This window comes from Melanerpes formicivorus, unplaced genomic scaffold, assembly GCF_026170545.1.
Source record: "Melanerpes formicivorus ecotype bairdi unplaced genomic scaffold, bMelFor1.0.p_v2 SCAF_59, whole genome shotgun sequence".
NCBI classification, from domain to species: domain Eukaryota; kingdom Metazoa; phylum Chordata; class Aves; order Piciformes; family Picidae; genus Melanerpes; species Melanerpes formicivorus.
Window position 1 is genome coordinate 3,349,469 of NW_027142411.1, and position 17,209 is coordinate 3,366,677.

Here is a 17,209-nt window from a genome sequence, read left to right on the forward strand (position 1 = left end):
CACTTCTGAAATGGGAAGATTTGGGTTTGTTTCTGTGCTATTTTGCTCTGTGACTTCAGATGTCACACTTGCATCACTGCTGCCTCAGTCTCCTCAGCTGCTCAACAGAGCAGACTTGGCCACCAGGCTGTGGCTTACGTAGTGTTCATAGCTTCACCCTTTGTAACGCAGCACCTGAGACCCTCCAAGGCAAAATGCTACAGAAATACAAAGCATGACCATCAAGCAAGTCAGCAAAACCTTCTTTTTAAAAGTATACATGATTCTATACATTTTGTAGAGGGAGAAACTGGTTAAAATCAGGCTGAAAGAAGTCAATTTTCATTATCTTTTTGTAGCTGCCTCTAAGTTCATTTACCACATCCAATCAAAGGATGGTTTGGGCTGGAAGGGACCTTAAAGATCATCCAGTTTTAACCCCACTGCCATGGGCAGGGGCACCTCCCACCAGCTCAGGGTGCTCAAGGCCTCATCCAACCTGGCCTAGAACACCTCCAGGGAGGAGGCATCCACAGCCTCCCTGGGCAACCTGTGCCAGTGTCTCCCCACCCTGTCAAGAACTTCCTAATCTCCAGTCTCCATCTGCCCTTTCTGTTTTGTTGGATTTTTTGAGTAATGAAGCATCTTACAAGAAACTCCAAAGAGGTTTTATTCTGCTGAGAGATTATGTCCAGTGCAACACCAGCATCACCACTTCTATACAAAATGAGTTGAACATAAGCAGGATCCCAAGGGTTTCCTCAGGGGCAGTTATGATCGAGCAGACAAACACTGATTCACCACTTCCAGCAAGTGAGAGTTCTCCAAGGCAGCTGCCACACGTTCTTTGTCAGCAAGCTGTTTGTTAACTGTGCAGAACAAAAAGAACCACCAGAAACTGGTCAAAACACAGGAACACCATGTCTTCTCCAAAGCATTTTACGTCCAGACCCAGTCACACTGTTGCTATGGTACTCAGGTAATTCTGCAGCTGCTGAACACACTCCTGAGCCGCTGTCAAGTCAAAGCTGGCACTGCTCTCCCCAGCTAAGCCAGCAAGCTGCTTGTGACTCAGCAGCAGGGAGCTACACATGTGTAGGTGTAACACAAAAAGACATTTCCCCCCTGCCTCTCCCCATTTTCTGAGTCCTTCCTAACACAGGCAAATCAATGACTAGATGAGAGCAGACGCTGCCTGAGGAGACGTTTCAAGCAGGGTACGGAACACATCCGAGTGCCGTTATGGCACACTCCTGTGCTGGAACACCCCAGGAGCTGACGCACACAAAGTCCCAGGTACCAGCCAGCAGCTCTGCAGGTGTGGGAATCTCATTCCACTGCAATGTCCAAGATTTAAACCAAAAAAGACCACAAAATCATCAAAAACCCCTTACCTGCATGCTCAGAGGCATGTGTTCCTGGCGTTATATGGACATCCAGCTTAAAAAGAAGAACAGGGAAAAGTCAAATAGTGGAAGCTCAAAGTATTGCATGATAAAACCAAGTAGATGAGGGAAACAGTAACAGAAACAGTGGGGGGGAAGGACATTCTTGCCAATTCCTATTACTGCATACAGCAGAATAAAATCAAGTTTAAAAATCAGAATATTCTGCATTCCCATCTGCTTAAGCCTTCTTCAGCCAGGCAGGTGAGGCACAAACCTCTCCTCCCATGCAGAGAGCACTGCAAGTGCCTTCCCCCCAGAACCCCATTCAACCCTAGACATTGCTGTCACAGAACCATAGTGCTTCATGAATTTTAGTCCACTGCCCTGCCTAGTTCCTGGACTGTGTCCCTCACCCATGAAAAGAGCTCTAGTCATTTTCCATTGTAAGTTAGTTAACTGCATTGTGTTTTGTTGGAGGAATGACTGCTGGTGGGATGGGGTTTTTTGTCTTTTCCATCAGCCTCCACCTCTTCTGTTTCCCAGGGTGATTTGCTGACTCACCTTAAACCTCTCAGGCAGCGATCTGAGCAGTTTCACTTTGATGGAGAGGCCGATTAAGGTGGCCATGCTGCAGTGAGGAATGGTGGGAGTGAACTCCACTGCCACTGTGCTTTCGGCATCGTTCACCTGTCACAAAACAAACACTTCCCATGTGTCAAACTCACTGCCTGTACCCCAGAGGCTGGGGACACTTTATGTGAAATGCAACTTGAAGCTTAAGAGTTTTCTTCCCTGACGTTTTTAAACACTGTTTACCTGCACTACCATGGAATCATAGAATGTCAGGTTGGAAGGGACCCCAGGGATCATCTGGTCCAACCTTTCTTGGTAATAGCCTAGTTGAAATGAGCTGGCCCAGCACCCTGTCAAACTGAGCCTTCAAGCTGTCCAGTGTAAGGGAACCCACTGCTTCCTTTGCAGATGATTCCTTGGAGATGAATCCAGCCTCTAATTGTTCATAAAACCACAGAATTGTTTGGGTTGCAAAAACCCTCTATGATCATCCAGTCCATCCATCAACCCAACACCACCATGGCCATTAAACCATGTCCCAGAATGCCATGGCCACACATTTCCAATGTCTCCAGGGATGGGGACTCCACCACCTCCTTGGGCAGCCTGTTCTAATCTCTGACCACTCCTGCAGCAAAGACGTTTTTCCTATCCTCCAACCTAACCCTCCCCTGGCACAATTTCAGGCCATTTCCTCTCGTCCTGTCACCTTATACTAGGAAGAAGAGACCAATCCCCAGCTCACTGCAACCTCCCTTCAGGGAGCAGTAGAGAGCAATGAGGTCTCCCTCAGCCTCCTCTTCTCCACACTGAACACCCCCAGTTCCCGCAGCTGCTCCTCACCAGCCCTGTTGCCCAGACCCTTCCCCAGCTTTGCTCAGCACTAGGCTGCTGTAACCTCTTATAATGTCAGAAAAGGCAATGCAGGCGCCGGCAGAGGCAGCGGCGCCGCTAACACCCGCAGCCAGGCGCTCACTTTGACTCGCATTTGCTCCACGACGTTCAGCTCCTCCAGGGTGAGGGGGTGCTCGGGGTCGTTGATGGAGCGAATGAGATGTGCCAGGTTAAGGAAAACGGCGCTGCGGCCCTCTCCCAGCCCCAGCCGCCCGCTGGCCCTCCCCTCCCGCCAGGATATCGAAGATCTCCCGGTCATCGATGGCGTCCGGCAGCTCGTCGTCCTCCTCCTGCGCTGTCACCGGCCGCTCCCCGGAGCGGCGGTAGATGAGAGGGTTGGCGTTCTCCAGCGGCGCTCCGCCGCCGGGGCCCGGGCCCACCATGGCCCCCGCTCAGGCCCTGCCTGCCGAGTGCCGCCGGGGGAACGGAAGGGGCCCGGACGCCTTTCGCCGACGCACCGGGCGCGGGGGCGCGCTCCGGGCGGCGCGGGCCTCTGCTCCCCGAGGCGGCAGCGCCCCCGTGTGGGCAAGGCGCGCGGCTGGCGCGGGCCGCTCGCGAAGGCTCGGGCGCGTGCAGGGCAGCTCTGAGGGGCGCAGGAGCGGCGCCGAGGCCGCGGCTCCGGTCTGCTCCGGTCTGCTCCGGTCTGCCTGACGAACACAGTCGGTAGTGACAGACGAACGGCTCCGGCGGCACTGCAGAGGCTGCGAGGGGCCTCTGGAAGGAGCCGCAGAAAGTTAGGGGCTGGAAGGACCCTCTGGACGTCATCCAGTCCAGCTCCCCCTGCCAGGGCAGGGGCGCCTAGAGCAGGCCACACAGGAACGCATCCAGGAGGGCTTTGAATATCTCCAGAGAAGGAGACTCCACAACCTCTCTGGGCAGCCTGCTCCAGGGCTCCAGCACACTCAGTTCTTCCTTGTGTTCCCGTGACACTGCCTCTGCTCCAGCTTGCACCTGCTGCCCCTTGCACATCGCTGAGCAGGGCCTGGCTCCCCACTCACCCTTCACATCTTTATCAACATGAATGAGGGCACCCTCCGGCTCCTCCAAGCTACAGAGCCCCAGCTCCCTCAGCCTGTCCTCGCAGGAGCTGTTCCACTGCCTTCAGCAGCTGTGTGGCTCTGTGCTGGACTCTCTCAAGCAGTTGCTGAGGTCCTTCTTGAACTGGAGCCCAGAACTGGACAAAACATTCCAGATGCAGCCTCAGCAGGGCAGAGTAGAGTGGGAGGAGAACCTCTCTCGACCTATTAACCACAGCTCTTCTAACCCACCCCACTAAGCCACTGGCCCACAAGGGCACAATGCTAGCTGTGACTAAACCTTTTGTTGTCACAGGCGGTGCTGGGTCACTTTCAGCCCATCCAATCTCAGGATCAGGTACTGCTTAGGGGCATCCCACCGAGGGATTTATTTACACTGTTACAAGCTTAGCTCTGAAAGTGCCTAGCACAGCACACCTTCAGAAGGTAATCTGACTGCAGTCCTTGCTCACAGGGACCTTTGTATCATCCTCACCTCTGTGAAACCAGAGGGCAGAGGGCAAACAAGGGTGAAAAGATGGCTCCTCGAAGTCAGATTTCCTTGCTTGGTACCTTGTTTTGTTGCATAGCATTCATCACTGCTGGAGCAGAAGGTGAGATACAAAACCTGTTGCTGTTACTGCTGTTGGGGAAGCAAGTGGCAGGGTGGTGATTTCCAAAGGCAGTGCAGCTCTTATACTTCTGTTAGCAATTGCAAAAATACCTTTATAAGCTTGATGGGGAAAAAATCAACAGCCTGATTTTATGAGAGGAAAGCATTGCTGAGATGACTTTATTAAAGGCAAGCTTGTTTTCTGTAAGAAAGCAAAGCCATTTCAGAATTATCTAAGCAAAAGATCTTTTTAAGCTCTTGTTGAATGATTAAATTCAGCAATTATTGATGATTTTGATAGCTGCTGTGTGCTCTGAACTTTGTTTTCAAGCTTTATGCTCTTGCACTGTGACTGACTGGCAGGGGGGTGTGTGGCATTGCACATAATGAAACCAAAATAGAAGAAAATGGAATAAGCTGAAATCTTCTAAACCAAGATGAGCAAAACATGTTACACTGAAGTCTGTCTGGCAGTTATGCAATTTAAATACTGGGGGGATCCATTCTTTTCTATCTTGATGTGTTATTTAGGGTGGAATGGAGCTGAGCCGGAAGTGACTACCACACACGGGCGGCTCAAAGGGCTACAAACAAATGTGAAGGGGACAGACAGACCTGTAAATGCTTTCCTTGGGATTCCTTTTGCAAAAGCCCCTCTTGGATCTTTGAGGTTTTCCTCTCCTGAACCGCCTGAACCCTGGGATGGTCTGAGAGATGCAACTTCCTACCCACCACTGTGAGAGCTTCCCAGTTTGTTTGTGTACAGGATCTGCTCACCTTTGCACACAGGTTGCAGAGGTCTGATGTTTGGGGGTGGGCTTGTAGAGACGGGTAGTGAATATGCTGCCAGTGCTGAAATGTTTCCTAAGACCCGTGGGAGTAGGAGCCTCAAGGGATTCCTGGGAAATTCCTGTCTCTGGAAATCACATTTTCTCAGCTGAAGTAGTTCAGCTTTTAAGTAGAAGTATAGAGCTCTGCTTTGACAGGTTGCACCTCTAACTGTGTATCAGCAGATCAAAGTGAGAGCATGCTGTAGGAAGTCAGTCTATGGGGCAAAAGAAAGTGTTTTATCTCTTGTTGTTAGATTGTTGTTACTGCAGTTTTCCTACTAGTAGTCATGACTCCTTTCTTTTGTGAAGATGTCCTCAGGATCTGTCCCTGATGAAAACAGCTGAGACAAACCTCAAAGAAAAACACCTTCCCTTCCAAACTTCAGAGGACTGCTTGTATCTGAATGTTTACAGCCCAGCTGCTGCAAACAAGGGCAAGTTACCTGTATGTGACCCCTTGGGCAAACACCTTGTACAAAGTTTGCACCTAATGATAGCTCTTAAGTCACTTAATTGCTTTTGAAACTGGGATGCTGCATTAGCAAAAATAATCTTATTGTGTAAAAGTCAAAGTCCACCAACCGAAACTTCAGCTCCCGCTGAGCGCTGGGTGGTTTGCATCTCCTCATTCTCTGCTGTTGTCTTCCTTTTTCTAAAGGAAGTTAGAGTAGGTGCTCTCTAAGGTTCCTTCCAACCTAAGCCATACTCTGATTCTATGACATCTGCCAAACAAGGTATAAAGAGCTTCACCTTTTCTTTTCTCTAAGGTAATGGTGTGGATCCACGGAGGCAATTTTATATTTGGTGGTGCTGCTAGGTATGATGGCTCTGCACTGTCAGCCTATGAGAATGTTGTGGTAGTCATCATTCAGTACAGGCTTGGACTCCTTGGATTCTTCAAGTAAGATAACCTCTTTCACTTGTTACAAAACACTTCCTATCACGTTTAAAGCATGGGGAGCTTTGTTCTCTACATCAGCTGAACTTCTCTACCAGCTTCCCACTGTTAAAGTGGTTTGAATGTGCCTAATTCACTGCCAGCAGGACTTAAGAACATTAAGAAATGTCCATATAATTCCATTTGTGCTGGCATTTGGTTGTAGACTGTTATCAAATCATAGATGACCTTCTTTGGTTCTGAATAGGATCTTCTTGCCTTTGCTTCCAGCCATTGGTGTGGAAAGGCCAAGAATCCATCTGTGTATGGGTGAACAAAGAGCAGAGGCAAATGAGTCAGTGGGGCTTAGATCTGACTATGGAGGGCTTTAGGTCAGCAGGGCCATATGGATCTTTCCCTGGCCAGATATGACACAGAATGTGAGTTGGTGAGATTGATTTTATTCTAGTACCAGCAGGACTCTTGCATCTCCTCCGAAGCTGCCATTGTAACGCTTTCCTTTCAGTACTGGTGATGAACACGCTCGTGGGAACTGGGCCTTTTTGGACCAAGTAGCAGCTCTCCGGTGGATCCAAGAAAACATTGAACACTTTGGTGGAGATCCAGGATCTGTCACACTCTTCGGTGTATCTGCAGGAGCTTGCTCTGTTTTTGCACATGTAGGCATGCAGTAGAAAAAACACTAAAAAGTAAAGTCTTAAAAAAAACTTATTCAAAAACTCAGTCAGTGTCCCATTTCATGCTACATCTGGACACTGCCCCTCTAAGCACCTAAAAATACCTAATCCCCCACTGGATCAAGTATGAAGTTATGGAATAAGGACCTTAATGTTGAGTTAATACTTCTTGTTGTTCTCTTCTTGGCAGGTTTTATCCCCTTTATCAAAGGGGCTCTTTCATAAAGCAATATCAGAGAGTGGACTTATTCTGCACTCTGATAAACATTTAATTTCAACAGACCTTAAGGTAAGCTTTTTTTTTTTTCCTTCTTTTTTCATCTGAAAAGTTTTATAACCCAAAGTAGGATATTTCTTACATCTGATAATTTGGGAAGAGGGGGAAATCTGATTGTCTATTGTATATTGTATATATTGTATACTATGCTACAAACCCATGCCATACCTATAAATGTACAGATTGGCAATAAGTAAATTTCCCTACAAATAGTCCATTTTCAGTCTGTTTGGTGTTGGAAATAGATTGTAGAGTTCTATGATTATAAACCTGTGGGCTGACTGTAGGTATTTTCAGTTGCACACATGCCAAGCTGGGCACACGCACACTGTATCTTAGACAATAACTCTGTTTTCAGTCAGCTATGGTCTTTCATGGAGGGTCTTTAGTTGAAGTAAATTTGGTTTTAAAATAAAAGCCCCAAACTAAACCCCTTTGATCATTCATTTCCTCTCTCTGAGTACCTTTCCATTCCTCCTCCTGCAACAGCAGGTGCTAATAAAGGAAATATTTAATAAATAATTCATTTAATGAGTTTTTCTTTCCTCATTTGATTTATCTGACAACTTTGTGTTCTCTCTACAGCAAGGTTTGCTGTAGAACAGTGAAGTGTAGCAAACAAGAGAAGCATACCAGAATAGTTTCACTCCATATTCAAACTGTAGTGGTACTAGTGAAAGAAAATACTCAAAGACCTATCAAGCCCACCTAAATCTGCTCTGAAATAAACTACTAGCAGTTCTGTGTATAATATTTCCTGTTTCTACATGCCTGAAAGGCCACCTCAGAGCTAACAGTTCTTGTCTTTGCTCATGATTTGCAGAAAATTGCAAGTGTGTTTAAGTGTGAGCCAAGCAGTTCACTCTCACTGCTGAACTGCTTAAGGAAGCAGGAAGCAGAAGACTTAATCCTGAAGAGCAAGGTCGGTGACACTTTAACTCCTACCAGAAGTTCTTCATGGCATGCTTGCCAAACGTCAGCTCAGCCTCTGACTGCAGTTTGTTGTTGGCCTGTTCCAAAGCTGATTTTTAGCTTTCGTCAAAATATTTCCTGAGTATTGAAATCATTTCACATCACTATTTTTAAGAATTTTCATTGAGGTGTTCCAGCACCTATAAAAGTGTGAGCAAGGCTTGAGCATATGTATGCTTTCATGTCAGCACAGGGGCAGGAAACCATTACTTTACTCCATAGCATGACACAACCAGGCTGGCATTTTATACTCTTGTGCCCAAGGGTAAATTTATGTTAGAGTGGCTGTAGATGCTCAGAGTTCTTTTTTTGCACTTGGAACATTAAACGTGAACACTCCATTATCTGATTTGAAGGGAAAATGGGAAATACTAGTAACCAGTAATTTCATCTTCTTTTCTCCTCCTTCAGGATATCCCATTTCTACCCTTAGTTTTGGATGGACTATTTCTTCACAAGTCACCTGAAGAGATACTGGCTGGAAAAGAATTTAATGCAGTTCCATATATGATAGGAGTCACCAACAATGAATTTGGCTGGAATATTAGATCTGTAATTTAATGCCTATTGGTTTTTTTCAATGTTTGTATTAGCTGGTGAAGGCAACTCAGAAAGTATTTGCTGGTAGGACACCTTTAAGTATAACCAAACAGGCTTTGCATTATTAGAAGCATTTGCGAGGTAAACTTTGCATGATGATTCTGTAGTGACCCAGAACCAGCTGCTCACAAAACAGTGAGACAAGCTTCACCCTGCAAGCTGAACTGCATGGACATCCTTGTCACATCCATAATGTTAATCCCTTATCCAGACAGAGAGAGGAAACAGAATGCAATAGTCAAGGGCTTGTTACTGGAAGAAAAGTGAAAGCAGTCCCTCTGCCCACCCCCCCAACGTTCAAGACTCATACATAGCATCAGTGTGGCACTGATCACCTTCAACAGCTCACCCTGTATGTTGTGCAGGGGGTGGGTTGGTGTCCTCTCTCTTCCTTGCCCTATTCTCTTAATTTCCTTAGTTTTTCATTACTCCATCTGTGTAGTACAAAGCATTTGTTTGGAATCTGTATAGTGACTGCCTGTCTTCAGGAGTGTGCTGGTACTCAGTCCAAGAAGGCAAATGTAAAAGTGAAATCTTTTCTAATCCATTTTATAGACAGAAGTCATTTTATGTAATGCTCTAAAAGAGGAGGAGCATTGCCTTATCTTTACTTCAAAGGCTTCAAACACGTGGACTAGGAGCAGAGAGGCTGCCAGTTACTTGTAAGATCTTCCCTACCGGAGGGAAAAGAAGCCTCTGAGACAGCTTTTTGCTTCAGTTCTGCTCTAATGCAGTAAACAGAAGCTCTGCATAACAGCTGCTGCACCATACTGCATTTTTTGTATGTGATGTGATGCTTCAGAAATATACACCAGAAATACACCAGGAATCATGCAGCTGCTATGCTAAAAAGACTGGAGAAGTTGGGGGGCACCAATAACATTCCTTTTTTCCCACACAGACATCCAGCATACCAGGTTTGAAGGAAGTAGGAGATAGAAAATCAATCATTTCAACTCTGGAGCTTTTACAACCATTCATAGTAAGTACTGCTGCACCCATTCACTCCACAAGTGGCATTTAAGTTTTGGAGGCATACAACAGGTTTGTGAAGCTTGGTGTTCTGTAAATTTTACAGAGTCACAGATTGGGTTGGGTTGGAAGAGACCCTCCAGGGTCATCTTGTCCAACCCCCCTGCAGACAGCAGGGACACCTCAAGGCTGCTCAGGGCCACATCAAGTCTGACCTTGAATGTCTCTAGGGACGGGGCCTCAACCACAGCCCTGGGCAACCTGTGCCAGGGTTTCACTGCTCTCATTGTGAAGAACTTCTTCCTGATGTCCAACATAAATCTGCCCTTCTCAAGTTTAAGACCATTGTCCTGTTGCTAAGCCTTGAGCTCATATTCTGTTTTGGGGAGAGATCCAGCAAAAGCTGAAAGGACTCCAGAAGAAACCATCTTATCTTCATGTTCCTAGTACTAACTAAGAGTCTAAGACTAAGAGTCACAGGGGCTAGAAGAGGAGCCACAAAGATGATCAGAGGGCTGGAGTACCTCTCCTCTGAGGACTGAGGGAGCTGGGGCTCTTTAGCCTGGAGAAGAGAAGGCTCTGGGGAGACCTTAGAGCAGCCTTCTACTACCTGAGCAGAGCTACAGGAGAGCTGGGGAGGCACTTTTTGTACAGGCCTGTGGTGATAGGATGAGAGGGAATGGATTTAAACTAGAGCAGGGTGGATTTAGACTGGTCCTTGGGAAGAAATTCTTGAGAGTAAGGGTGGTGATACACTGGAACAGGTGCCCAAGGAGGTTGTGGATGTTCCCACCCTGGAGGTGTTGAAGACCAGCTTGGATGAGGCCTTGAGCAAGCTGGGCTGGTGGGAGGTGTCCCTGCCCATGGCAAGGGGGGTGAAACTGGATGATCTTTAAGGTCTCTTCCAACTCAAGACATTCTATGATTCATTCTGAGATTCTATGATTACAGTGTATGGAGTTGCACAGAAAGTGGCTTGAGTCAGGCCTGGGATTTGGGAAATGCCTTTTGCCTCTGAAGCAACATTTTTTCTCTTCTTTCTTTGTGTGTAGGATGATTGTCCTGGTTTCCCTAGTCTGATGGTAGTTGATGGCTAATCTGGTTGATGGCTTTCAAGGCTGGCTTTTCCCATATGTTTACCTTATACTGGATGTAACTTTTTAAGCTTTTGAAATGTACCTTTCAAGCAGCAAATCCTAAGGCTAAAACCTTAAACTGTGTTTGGAGATCCTGCTGATCTTGCCCTGTAGTCCAATGGTCCCTGAGTCTTTCAAGGACTCAAAGGATTTACTTTTGTTATTCCATCTCTTTAGTCCTGAAGGAAACAGAAGCCAAAATTATTATCAGGAGAAGCTGCTGAATGCTGTCAGTTTCTGTAGAGTTTTAATGCCCCTACATCTGTTATAAATTTCACCTGAGGTGGTTTGTCTGCTGTGGGTTTTGTTGCTGTTTGGGTGCTCGTTCCCCCAAAAGAAAGTCTAAATAGATTTTATTTACCTTTTCCTATAAACATGAGTGCTGCCCTGGACCTCTGTGCCTTTGCTGAACCTCCAAAGCTTACAAGATGCCATTTTCAGTTGCCAATTCAGAAAGTGATCCTTTTTTTGTTGGCTTCTTGTTTCCCTTTTTTTTCCCTCCCAGAACGTGCCATCAGAGCTCCTGCCTGTGGTCGTGGATGAATACATGGGAACCACAGATGATCCTGCTGAGCTACGGGACCGGTTTCTGGACTTGCTCGGGGATGCAGCATTCGTCCTGCCCTCCGTTAGAGTACTCAACTATCACAGGGGTGAGCTAATCCACACCAGCAGCATGTTCAACCCTCTTACTACATGCTGAATCAAATGATGTGGACACAAATTCCCGTTGTGTGTAGGCAGCCTTCTTCAGATTCCTCCTGCAGAGTTGTGTGAAGCAATTAATCCTTTATCTTGGTACTAATGCCTTGCACCTGTGCTCCTGGTCACACTGTGTTGAGGGCAGAGCATGATAACACAGGTGGATGTTTGCTCAGGTATACTTGATTCAGAGTTAAAACATACACAAGCCACCTGGAGTTTGTCCTTTGCCCCAGCACTGCTTGGGAAGGCCTGCAGGCTGGAGATTTTCTGTTATGTAAGTGTGGACAAACCATGCCAAAACACCCAGAACTGGAAACCAATTTGATGATATTTTCTTGGCTATAAATGTTCCTGGGGTCAATATTTCATTTTCTTTTATATTTTTCAGTGTATGTGCTGTGAGTTCATCATTTGGAATTAAAAATCCATATTGGAATGCTACATTGCATGCAAAACATGTGAAGCTTTGGGCATATTTAAAGTAATGTTTTAGGCAGCTGCTGCCAGCTTTCTTCTTTACATGCTGTTTCTTCTTTACATGTTATGTTTCCATTCAATTTTCTTCTTCACATTTCTTCTTTAAATGTTTTGTCCTTCAGAGTCTGGAGCTCCTGCTTACTTCTTTGAATTTCAGCACCGGCCCTCTTCCTACTGGGACAGTAAGCCAGAGTATGTGAAAGCTGACCATGGAGATGATGTTGGCTTTGTCTTTGGAGGGCCATTTCTGACTGGGGACATTCAGCTACGTAGTAAGGAACATTCAGTGTTCACTTAGAAATTACTCTCATGACACTGGCATGACACTGTTCTGTAGTGGTGCTTCCATTTTAATCAGCTGTATTAACAGTGAGACCAAAGTATAACCCTCTAGATCTTTTAGACTTTGTTTAACACTGATTTGCTGTCTTATCCATCCTTTATCATCTGCCCTTTGCTGTTTGTCAACAATACAGCAAGTAGGACATTTGCTAGAAAAAAAATCACTGTCACTATACCAGCACTGATTGTGAAATTGCCAATAAAAAAGCTTTGGCTGGAAAATCAATTGAAGGAAAGGTCAATTAAATCGCAGAGGATTAGTGAAGTGCTTGGGAAGAAGGAAATCTGGGGGCTCTTCTGTTTTCCTCTGGGATTCAAGTTAATGTCTCCTTTCCAGGAAATCCCATGGGCTCTCTGGCTTCAGAGCATGGGGGACTTGGTCTCTTTTGCAGATAGAGTTCCAGTTGTGTTGACTGGAGCAAGGCTTGGAACCCTAGTGTTTGACTTTCTGCATGAAGATCTAATGGTTAGGTTAATGAGTATTTTGTTCCATGTCTCAGTTAATGATTCAGCTTTTTCTTCAAAATAGAACTGGTCCATTGAGAAAGGGTTAAGGGCCTTTGCTTTCTCAGTTTGGGCATTCTCATAGGATTCTGGAAGTTCTGAATCCAAATAATAGAATCATAGAATTGTCAGGGTTGGAAGGGACCTCAAGGATCATCCAGTTCCAACCCCCCTGCCATGGGCAGAGACACCTTGCACTAGATCAGGTTGCTCAGAGCCACATCCAGCCTGGCCTTAAAAACCTCCAGGGATGAGGCTTCCACCACCTCCCTATGCCAGTGTCTCACCACCCTCATGGTGAACAGCTTCTTCCTAACATCCAATCTGAATCTACCCATTTCTAGTTTTGCTCCATTCCCCCCAGTCCTGTCACTGCCTGACATCCTAAATAGTCCCTCCCCAGCTTTCTTGTAGCCCCCTTCAGATACCGGAAGGCCACAAGAAGGTCTCCTCGGAGCCTTCTCTTCTCCAGACTGAACAACCCCAGCTCTCTCAGTCTGTCTCCGTAGCAGAGGAGCTCCAGCCCCAGCAGATGTTAGTCAGTTAGAGGGTAGAAAGGCTCTGCAGAGGGTCCTCGACAGACTGGACAGATGGGCAGAATCCAATGGGATGGCATTCAACAAGTCCAAGTGCCGAGTGCTGCACTTTGGCTACGGCAATCCCATGCAGAGCTATAGGCTGGGGTCAGAGTGGCTGGAGAGCTCCCAAACAGAGAGGGACCTGGGGGTGCTGATTGACAGCCGCCTGAATATGAGCCAGCAGTGTGCCCAGGTGGCCAAGAGGGCCAAGGGCATCCTGGCCTGCATTAGGAATAGTGTGGCCAGCAGGAGCAGGAAGGTCATTGTGTCCCTGTACTCTGCATTGGTTAGGCCACATCTCGAGTCCTGTGTCCACATCTCGAGTTCAGGGCCCCTCAGTTTAAGAACGACATCAAAACACTTGAAGGTGTCCAGAGAAGGGCAACAAGGCTGGGGAGAGGCCTTGAGCACAGCCCTGTGAGGAGAGGCTGAGGGAGCTGGGGTTGCTTAGCCTGGAGAAGAGGAGGCTCAGGGGAGACCTCATTGCCCTCTACAACTACCTGAAAGGTAGTTGTAGCCAGGAGGGGGTTGGTCTCTTCTCCCAGGCAACCAGCACCAGAACAAGGGGACACAGTCTCAAGCTGCACCAGGGGAGGTTTAGACTCGAGGTGAGGAGAAAGTTCTTCACTGAGAGAGTCGTCATCATTGGGATGTGCTGCCCAGGGAGGTGGTAGAGTCACCGTCCCCGGAGGTGTTCAAGAGGAGATTGGATGTGGCACTTGGTGCCATGGTCTAATCATGAGGTCTGTGTTGGTAGGTTGGACTCGATGATCCTTGAGGTCTCTTCCAACCTTAGTGATACTGTGATACTGTGAGTCCAACCTGTCAACACAGACCCCATGAGTAGACCATGGCACCAAGTGCCACGTCCAATCCCCTCTTGAACCATTTGTCATAATGGTTCATAGTCAGCATTTCCTTTTACTCTTCTGAACCTTGGAGCTATTCTATTGTGCTGTAAACCCATTTGTTTATCTGTTACATTGATTTGTTTGTATTGGGTTTGCTTGTATTGATGTATTTCGCTGAGGTCATCCTACATTAAGAAAACACTTTCTAGTTCTTTTGTTAATTTGCCAGAATTTACTGAGAGCACTAAAAGAGCAAATACTTTTCTGCTGTATTGAGGTGCATTTCTAATTAAGTGCACACTGTAACTAAAATTATCTTCACAGAGCTGATACAGTGGGCAAACATGGGGCTGCCTGCCTCTCAATGTATGAAGTCTTGAGCCACAGGATGACATTGTTTGGTATCAGAAGGAACAAATCTTTGCTTACATTGTGTCCAGTTCTAGGCCTCTCAGTTCAGTAAGGACCTCAGGGAACTGCTTGAAAGAGTCCAGATGCTGAAGGCAGTGGAACATCTCCCTGTGAGGACAGGCTGAGGGAGCTGGGGCTCTTGAGCTTGGAGCAGAGGAGCCTGAGGGGTGACCTCATTGCTGTTGATAAAGATGTGCAGGGCAGTGTGGGGAGGACGGAGCCAGGCTCTGCTCAGGGATGTCCAATGACAGGTCAAGGGGCAGTGGGGGCAAGCTGGAGCAGAGGTGGTGCCACAGGAACAGGAGGAAAAACTTTGTCACTGTGAATGTGCTGGAGCCCTGGAGCAGGCTGCCCAGAGAGGTTGTGGAGTCTCCTTCTCTGGAGATACTCAAAACTTACCTGGATGTGTTGCTGTGTGACCTGCCCTAGGTAATCCTACTCTGGCAGGGGGGTGGGACTGGATGATCTCCAGAGGTTCCTTCCAACCCCTAACATTCTGTGATTCTGTGAATAAGAGGGGGAATTTCAGACCCACAAGGCTAGAATGAGATCTATGAAACAAAACCCTGTGGCCTCTTCTGGAGCTGCAGTGGAAGGCAGGACAGGTGGCTTCTTTCTCGGGGGTTGTTTCTGGATTCCTGAAAAGCCACAGGCACATCACTTCCTTGTCCCCTGTTTCCCTGCTTTGTGGAATAAAGATAGTTATGCTACTCTCCTTCAGAAAGGGTGCTGAAAACTTGACTGTGAATATAAGACATTGACAGACTGAAGTCCTGCTTAGATTTCTGCCACACCCAATAATCCATTTTTATTTTGTGTCTCAGGTGAGGTTACAGAGGAGGAAAAGAATCTCAGTAGAACTCTAATGAAGTACTGGGCTAACTTTGCTCGAACTGGGTAAGAACATGAGAGTCACCACACTTCTTCCTGGTTGTATAGACTCCTAGTGAATTAGCTGCTTTCTTGATTCAGTCTGAACTTCTGTGAATCAGAAGGGCACTAACTCTTTCTTTCTTCTTGGTTCCAGAAATCCTAATGGAGAGGGTTTGGCTGAATGGCCATCTTACAACCTCCATGAAGAATACTTAGAGATAAACCTCAAGCAAAAGAAAGGCAGAAAGCTGAAAGAAAAGAAGGTAGATTTCTGGAAGAAGGTGGTGTTTGAAAACACAAATGACCAAAAAAAGAAGGTTCATTCAGAGTTATGATGTACAGCCTCACCAGGCACACCGTCAGCAAACTATTAGGATAGTAAAAGAAATTACTTCATTTTGAGGATAAAATCGCTTCCCTTCTTTTAACAGTTGTCTTATTTGCAATGATCTTTGAGGTCTCTTCCAACCTTAGTGATACTGTGATACTATGATATTCACTGTAATAAATGCAGTTGATCTATTTCTACTGCCTGATGCTTTACTTTTCCCTGAACCCTCACTTATTGAATACAAACACCAGATCCCCAACTGTTCCTCTTTACCTGTTGCTTCCCTGAAGGAAGAATATAGCAGCAATGCTGTTTTTAATAAAATGAAATCAATAGAGACCCAATTAGCAGAAGTTTTGGCCTGATTTAGATACAGAAAGGTCCTCTGTGGAAACAAACAAGGAAGCAATCAAAAACTAAAGAATATTCTGCTTTGTAAGTCAGTTTTACAGCAGAGCCTATTTCTGATACATGGTCTGTAACAGCAGGAACTTCAACACTAGGAAAGGAAGAGTCAATCTCTACTACCTAGACTGCTTTCCTCTTAAATTTAATTTAGCAGTAACTGCCCTAGAAGGATCAACATTATTTCCACACTTTCTGTTTCTACCATTTCTGGGTCAGGCCTTCATTACCAGCACTGGTTCATTCAATGTACAGTTCCTCTGGGGTGAGGGTGTTGCATGAATATCCCCAGAAAAAAAGCTGATGTTGGAAGTGCAGAGGGGCAGTGGAACTCTGACACAGTTCTAAACTAAATCACAGTGGAAAAGGCCAAAAGATTTCACTCTCACCTGCTTAGGAGTGCTCTGTTAGTCCACTTTGTCCCAGAGGCACTCTGGTGAATGTAGAATGCTCAGCAGGGCTGAGTGGTAAACCAAAGTGAGCCTGTTTGAAATGCAGACTTCTGAATGTTTCTCCCATACCTAGTGGAGGCAAAATGCAGTTGGGAGCTCTTGTGTAAGCATGAGCCTATAAATGTGATGTTTGTCTCTGTTTTGCAGCTATTGAAATGGAGCAAGGTAGAAATGCATTAAAGTAGAAAGAGGCAAAGGTCATCCTATGGCAGGAGGTTTTTTGATTGATCCCTGAATTGTGCAGTGTTCACTGGTTGAGGGTAAGTCACAAAATGGTCTCTGTTAAATGCCAGAAAGGATTCAGGAGCTCCACTTGCCAGACTTGCAGCACTGTCTCCAGATGCCACAAGTTTAGTCCTTGCCCCCCACATTTGCAGAGGTGATGCCTCCTTCCACTGGCAGTGCATACACAGAGTCCTACATCCACAGAATGGTTTAGGTTGGAAGAGACTTGA

General features: G+C 46.4%; 2 protein-coding genes across 2 annotated transcripts; one reads left to right on the forward strand and one right to left on the reverse strand.

Moving 5' to 3' along the window:
* Positions 1-625: 625 nt before the first annotated feature.
* Positions 626-3,288, reverse strand: CIAO2B (cytosolic iron-sulfur assembly component 2B). The gene is made up of 5 exons (XM_068161652.1): positions 3,074-3,288; positions 2,917-2,994; positions 1,929-2,054; positions 1,374-1,419; positions 626-848 (listed from the first exon to the last, which is right to left on the reverse strand). The coding sequence occupies exons 1-5, from the start codon at positions 3,215-3,217 to the stop codon at positions 751-753; spliced, it is 492 nt and encodes a 163-aa protein (XP_068017753.1). The 5' UTR covers positions 3,218-3,288; the 3' UTR covers positions 626-750.
* A 1,037-nt stretch (positions 3,289-4,325) lies between these two features.
* LOC137452851 (fatty acyl-CoA hydrolase precursor, medium chain-like) lies at positions 4,326-16,088 on the forward strand. The gene is made up of 13 exons (XM_068161651.1): positions 4,326-4,464; positions 4,995-5,199; positions 5,603-5,738; positions 6,061-6,194; positions 6,697-6,850; positions 7,059-7,157; positions 7,969-8,067; positions 8,529-8,669; positions 9,619-9,699; positions 11,331-11,478; positions 12,130-12,279; positions 15,518-15,590; positions 15,721-16,088. Exons 1-13 carry the CDS (start codon positions 4,389-4,391, stop codon positions 15,899-15,901), a joined length of 1,677 nt encoding a protein of 558 aa, XP_068017752.1. The 5' UTR covers positions 4,326-4,388; the 3' UTR covers positions 15,902-16,088.
* The last annotated feature ends 1,121 nt before the right edge of the window (positions 16,089-17,209 follow it).

Bases quoted from the DNA above. Each gene is read 5' to 3' on its own strand.
- CIAO2B (XM_068161652.1), bottom strand. From the start codon at position 3,217: ATGGTGGGCCCGGGCCCCGGCGGCGGAGCGCCGCTGGAGAACGCCAAC. The intron at 2,995-3,073 runs ATCCTGGCGGGA...AACCTGGCACAT, and splicing joins ATGACCGGGAGATCTTCGAT to CTCATTCGCTCCATCAACGA. The intron at 849-1,373 runs GTAAGGGGTTTT...TGTTCTGCACAG, and splicing joins ACATGCCTCTGAGCATGCAG to TTAACAAACAGCTTGCTGAC.
- LOC137452851 (XM_068161651.1), top strand. From the start codon at position 4,389: ATGGCTCCTCGAAGTCAGATTTCCTTGCTTGGTACCTTGTTTTGTTGC. The intron at 6,195-6,696 runs GTAAGATAACCT...CTTTCCTTTCAG, and splicing joins GGACTCCTTGGATTCTTCAA to TACTGGTGATGAACACGCTC. The intron at 12,280-15,517 runs GTAAGGAACATT...TTTGTGTCTCAG, and splicing joins TGGGGACATTCAGCTACGTA to GTGAGGTTACAGAGGAGGAA.